Below are 6,600 nucleotides of genomic sequence, written 5' to 3'. Positions count from 1 at the left end.
TCATCAACAGGTTGAGACATCTCACTAACCTTTAAGGGAAACACGTGTTCAAAAAATTCAGCATTTTTCGTCTCCATTATAGAATTTCTCTCAAGTATGTTACTTTTAACAACTAGAAACCTATATGCAGCACTATGTTCAGCATAACCTAAGAACATACAATCAGAGGTTTTAGATCCTATTTTCCTTTTCTTAGGATCAGGTAACATCACCTTAGCTAAGCACCCCCACACCCTTAAATATTTAAGGTTAGGTTGGTAACCTTTTCACAACTCATAAGGAGTTTTACCGGTTTTCTTATGGGGTATTTTATTTTGTAAAAAACATGCAGTAAGCAAGGCTTCTCCCCAAAGGTTATCAGGTGCACCAGAACTAACAAGCATAGCATTCTTCATTTCCTTAAGGGTTCTATTTTTCCTCTCAGCTACTCCATTAGACTCAGGTGAATATGGTGGGGTCACTTCATGTATTATTCCTTCTTTAACACAATAGTCATTAAAAAGCACATACTCACCACCTCTATCTGATCTAATCCTTTTAATTTTCTTATTCAACTGATTTTCTACTTCTGCCTTATAGGTTAAAAAAAACATCAAAGGCTTCATCTTTATGTTTGATTAAGTAAACTTTGGTATATCTAGAATAATCATCTATAAAGGTCACAATAATTTTTACCTCCTCTAGACATGGTTTGTTTCATATCAGCTAAATCAGTACGAATTAACTCTAATAGCTCAGTTTGGCGTTCTACAGAAAAACATGTTTTCTTTGTTAATTTAGATTCTACACATATATCACATTTTATACTTTGTTTATCATACATACGAAGAATTCACATGTCCTAATCTAGCATGCCATATATCATACGAGTCAACAATATAAGCAGAAGAACTTGATTCATTAATATTTTCAGAAACATTTAGAATGAAGAGTCCTTGATCACAATATCTCTTCCCCACGAACACATTATTTTTTGTCATGATGATCTTGTCCGACTCAAATGACACTTTAACCCCCACCTTTCCCAATAGTGCTACAGAGATTAAATTAACTCTGATTGATGGCACATGTAGCACATCACTCAAGGCCAGAGTCTTTCCAGATGTGAGCTTGAGAAGAACTTTTCCTTTTCCTAGAACAGGAGTGGTCCTAGAATCACCGAGGTAGACGTGTTCTTCTCCATCCCCTACACTAGTGTAAGAGGTAAAAGCACTTATGTTTGCACAGATATGCCTAGTAGCACCAGAGTCTACTACCCACTTGCTCATATTGGTCATCAGATTCACTTGAGAAACAACCGCAACAATAATGTCATCTCCTTCGGCTATATTAGCCCTAGGAGGATTGTCATTTCTCGCTCTACGCCTGCATTGTGGTACATGATGTCCTGGCTTCCCACATACGAAGCAATTTCCTTTCTTTTTAAAGGTGGGTTTAGATTCATGGGGACGAGATTTAAGAAAATTATTTTTCTTTTTGTGATCAGGTTTGTATTCGTACCTTTTTGGAGCAGGTTTTACTTCTACCATATTTGCTTTCGCAGATAAAGCTTTGGCCCTTGTAGTAGCAGACTCCTTCCTGTTGGTATCTTCAATTATTATGTGTGTAATGAGTTCTGGTAGAGACATTTGCTTGTGCCTGTGTTTCAACTGTTGTGTGTAATCTGTCCAGGATGGCGGCAATTTCTCGATCAGAAGTTCTGAAACAAATTCATCCGGTAGTAGAATGTTTTCTGCTTTGATGTCTTCGAGCAACTTATGGTATTCATTGATTTGAGTTTTTATGTCCTTGTCTTCAATCATTTCCCAACGGTAGTAATTTCCTATGACGAATCTTTGTCTGATGACATCTTCGGCAGTGTATTTGAGAATCAACGAGTCCCAAATGTCCTTTGCTTCCTTGTAGGAACAGTACACATCGAACAAATCATTAGAAAGTGCACTAAGCAGAGTGTGTCGGCATACCTTGTTAGCGTAAGTCCACTCTTCAACTAGTTTTAAGTTTGAAGGGATAGTGGAGTCGGGCTTCGGAGATGAAAGAGCAGCAACAACTCCATACATGTCTAAAAGGGTGGAAACGCGTTCTTGCTAGCGTCGGAAGTTCTATCCAGAGAAAATCTCAATTTTTGACACGTCCGAAAGAGATTTTGCGAAGACCGTCTGGGTTCCGGAAGCAATGGTTTGGCTGTTTGAAGGCATGTTGTTGATGTCAGCCATAAGTCCTTAAGATTGTTGGAAAAGCTGACAAAATAGTATTTCCTGAGGCGTGTAGAGTCACTGTCCTTAAGGACTTATCCGCGGTGTGTTGCGTAAGTCCCCCAGGATACAACAGAAACTTCTCAGAATGTTTGAGGATCTCAGAACTAGCAAGAAACTCTCAATAGAGTATAAGAATAACCCAGAATATTTTTAGAAGAGAGAAAGAGCTAAAGAATGAAATTCAGAAAAAGAAGAATGAGAAAGACTGAATTTGGTGTGTCTTGGAATGGGGAAAGAACACTCTATTTATAGAGCTAGGGAGGAATCAATTAAATAAAAGAAATTAAAAACCATTAAAATTTTAACGTTGCAACAAATAAATTATTTGAACGTTTCTTTTAAATTTCTAGCGTTTGGCAATTAAGAAAAAGTTAACATTGTCAATCTAACGTTGCAACAACGTTTTCATATTTTGCAATATAATAATAATATATTATAACAAAGGATTTGAGAACCCTCTCTATACAAATAAAAAAAATAAGAAACTACTTTTTATACAATTTAAAATTAGAATTAATATAGAAAGTTTTCTTATTTATTACAAAATGTTATCATGTTCACTTTCTATATCAGTTATTCTAGAACTTGAACGAGATCATACGTTGGTGCCTCCTGTAACACCCCGAGTTTTTTGGCGCTACATCGACTAAATTTTTCCGTAAAAAAATAAATGTACAAATTTTGAAATTTTAAACTTCAACATAGACAGAAAATAGTACATTATTTATTACAATCGATTCTTCCAAAAATAAAATGTCCACATAGTCAGGATCGAAATAATTTTTTTTAAAACACTAAAATCACAATCCCAAGTCCTCTATCCCATCTCTCTTTCGACCTTTATGCATGTTCAAAAGCGTCAGCCATCGCATCTGTAATAACATCTGCTCCCGTATAACATCACGCATTATACGATCATCACATTCACATGCACACACAAGCAAGGGTGAGCTAACAATTCAATACAATAACCATAACTCGATACCAAACCATACTATACTCACTTTACCAGATCAAATTACATAAACAAATATGAATTACACACTAAACCACATTGCATGCATCAATATATATCAAACACCAAATCAGAATGCATACACCAATATGCATCAACAACATATCAGAATGCATACACCAATATGCATCAAACAACAAATCAGAATGCATACACCAATATGCATCAACAACATATCAGAATGCATACACCAATATGCATCAAACACCAAATCAGAATGCATACACCAATATGCATCACGTCCATCCATCCCAAAAGTCATACATATTAACTATATCACATACTAATTTAACTGTACATAATCTGCCTGATAAGATTTTGGTTAAAAAAAAACTCATTGAGTAGACTTCCAGGAAAGAGAGGTGCGTCACAATGGACACTTAAGTACCAAGTCTTTCCTTAGCCAAAGTGTTCCTCAACTAGTTTTTAACAAATTTCTTATTTACATATTCAAAACAATAGCATATAATATTAACACCGAAATTTAATATAGATATCAAAAAAATAGAAATTAAGCAATATTGAGATCCCTGAGAAGATACGAAATTAATATCTCTAAATCTGTAACTCCGATTTCAAATCTGAATGGTCACAATAATTCACTATTTGTTATAAACTACATATTAAAATTTCAGGTTGATCCAACGGTTAACTAGATAGATATTGAGGTTTTACCGAGGTAACTCAGGTGCAGAATTTTAAGTGGTTTTCGGTTATACTCAAAATGCGGAACTAATTTCCCTAAGCACAGACATTTAATTACAAATCTGAACGGTCAAAATGTCTTAATATGTCTTATGAATTACATACTAAATTTTGGGCTCAATCTAACGGTCAAATAAGTCATAATATATATTTTACCGAGATGACTCAGTAACAGATCTACAGGGGTAATTAATTTACTCAAACATGCAGGATTTATTTCTCTAAGTACAGACTTCTAATTACAAATCCAAACGGTCAAAGTGAAGAAATAGGTCTTAGGATTCATATATTAAAATTTTAGCTAAATCCAACGGTCAAAATAATTAAAAGAAAAGTTTTACCATACTAACTCGAAAATAAGAAAATTATAATCATGAAAACTAAATTTATATAAGTGAATAGATAACTACCATTACCAAAATTTTAACATACTCATAACTCATATTCATTATCATAACATGGATAAAAATCATATACCAGAAGGATTAGCTCCCCTTACCTCTATTCCAGACTTAATCTCCTGCTCCGGATTTGTTTCCCCGAAAACTCTTTAGAACCTTTACTCTTCTTGCAACTAAAAATTTCTCCCTAACTATTTCTTCTCTATTTCTCAAGCTCTCACTTGATTCCTCTTCTCTTGGTGCAGAATACCCTTCCCTCCCATGGCTATTTATAGTAAAAAAAAATTTACTATTCATTAATATTTTAATATTATTTATTATTTTAATATTATTTAAAAAATAATATTTTAATCATTTACTTATTAAATCTGATCCTAATTTCTTCCATACTAAGAAATCCTAATTTCTTCCATGCTAAGGAATCCTAATTTCTTTCATGATAAGAATTTATTTTTACTATTTACTATTTTTACTATTTCATGACGAACGAACGCTCGTCCACCAGCGAACGAATGCTCGTCCATCAGCGAAAGAACGCTCGTCGACCACCGAACGAACGGTCGTCCAGTGTGGAACGAACGGTCGTCCAGCAGTAAGAGGTCGACGAGCGTTCGTTCTCTGGTGGACGAGCGTTCGTTCGCTGGTGGACGAGCGTTCGTTCGTCATCTCAGCATCCACTCATCAATTTTTTTAACGCCGTCCAGCCAACTTAACGGAAAGGACTCAATTGATATCAATTTTTAAAATTAAGGACCATTTTGATACACTTTAAAAAACGAGGACCCATCTGAGACATTCGTACATAAATAGGGATGTCGAAAAGGATTAAACCTTCCATATTTTTAGGTATTGTTTCAATCTTTTTAACTTCTCTTTTAATATTATCATGCATCCGCCACACACTAAATACTTGTCCCACTATTATATCTGAAGATATAAAAGGTCTAGGCTTCAGTTTATATGTACTAACTTTAAAACCAAAGCATAATACTCTCATATTGCTTACATCCTGAACAGATATCTTCCCATTCTCTACATACTAATTAAATACTAAAGACTTTTATTTAAAATATTTACATAGATTTATAACTTATATATTATACCTCATTCAAGGAGGTAGTGAACACAAAATTTAGAATTTTCCATTAAATACATTGTTTCAGAAGCATTGGGAGTACCTAACTGGGAAACCTGTTCATCCGGTTGAAAATAATGAATTTAAATGGACTTCTAAAATTGTTATAATCATAGCGCCAACTTTCTAATTATATTGAAAGTGAATTATAAATTATAATTATCGCTAACTTTCTAGTTAATGATTATTATTGTAAATATATTCATTACAACTTTTTAGACTAAATTAGTATACTAAATTAGAACTTGTTTGCCAATTTTTAATTTTTAATGTTAGAAACTAATTAGAGAAATTACTTACTATGCAATTTCGTATAAAATTTGAGGGGTCGCTAAGTTAGACTCACATCTACATTATTTTAAAAGAAAAAAATATTTCATTTAAAGAAAAAATTTATGCAAAATGATAATAATGTTGATGCAAAATAATGTCTTTACCTTATTTACGCTTCATCGTGAAATAAATGTTAAATGAAAAAAAATTATGCAAATCCCAACTTAACTAAAGTGAAAGTATTCCACTTGTTCGTATTACCCTGATATTCTAAATAAATTTTCTTTTCATTTATAAATATTACTATAAAGAGAGATCAATGTAATAATAAAAATATTGAGATCAGAGTGCAAATTAAAAAAATATTTGACTTCATTATAATTTATTCAATAATTAAAGTTTCAGATTTTAAAAAATTAATCATCAAATTACTAATTTATTTGACGAATTGTTAATAAAATCTTTAATTTCTTATCATATTAAACGATTTAGTAATATTTTAACTTGGGATAATTACATTTTAACCCATTAAGAATAATTTGATGAGAATTAAGTAAAAAATTAAATTTTTATAAATGTTACTTTCTAATATATATATAAATTAAACAAAAATAAATTATATTCTTTCAAACTTCTGATTCCCTTCTGATTCCCCGTATAAGAGATATTGTCATTGTATCATGTGGTTCCCTTCTGTTAAAACAAAAATGCAACAAAAATACGAAGTATTACAAAATAAGTGTACTTGCTAAAAGAAAAGTTACATGAAAAGGAAAAGCAAAAAGAGTTGAAAAGTTAAGGAAAGAAACAAGA

The 6,600-nt window shown here is 32.5% G+C and overlaps 1 protein-coding gene across 1 annotated transcript; it reads right to left on the bottom strand.

The window, feature by feature from the left end:
- Window positions 1–266: 266 nt before the first annotated feature.
- On the bottom strand, window positions 267–2,060 carry LOC148199331 (uncharacterized). The gene is made up of 3 exons (XM_088112627.1): window positions 1,160–2,060; window positions 676–747; window positions 267–475 (listed from the first exon to the last, which is right to left on the bottom strand). Exons 1-3 carry the CDS (start codon window positions 2,058–2,060, stop codon window positions 267–269), a joined length of 1,182 nt encoding a protein of 393 aa, XP_087968753.1.
- Between the last annotated feature and the right edge of the window lie 4,540 nt (window positions 2,061–6,600).

The sequence above is a fragment of the Vigna umbellata genome, chromosome 4, assembly GCF_029865625.1.
Source record: "Vigna umbellata cultivar VRB3 chromosome 4, Vumbellata_1.0, whole genome shotgun sequence".
In the NCBI taxonomy this organism is placed as follows: domain Eukaryota; kingdom Viridiplantae; phylum Streptophyta; class Magnoliopsida; order Fabales; family Fabaceae; genus Vigna; species Vigna umbellata.
This window is presented reverse-complemented; position numbering and strand designations above follow the sequence as displayed.

What these genes read in the sequence shown, in the direction of transcription:
- LOC148199331 (XM_088112627.1), bottom strand. Translation starts at nt 2,060, where the DNA reads ATGTATGGAGTTGTTGCTGCTCTTTCATCTCCGAAGCCCGACTCCACT. An exon ending in AGAAGAACACGTCTACCTCG is followed by an intron (nt 748 to 1,159) that starts GTGATTCTAGGA and finishes GTTTTTCTGTAG; the next exon opens with AACGCCAAACTGAGCTATTA. An exon ending in ACAAACCATGTCTAGAGGAG is followed by an intron (nt 476 to 675) that starts GTAAAAATTATT and finishes GTGTTAAAGAAG; the next exon opens with GAATAATACATGAAGTGACC.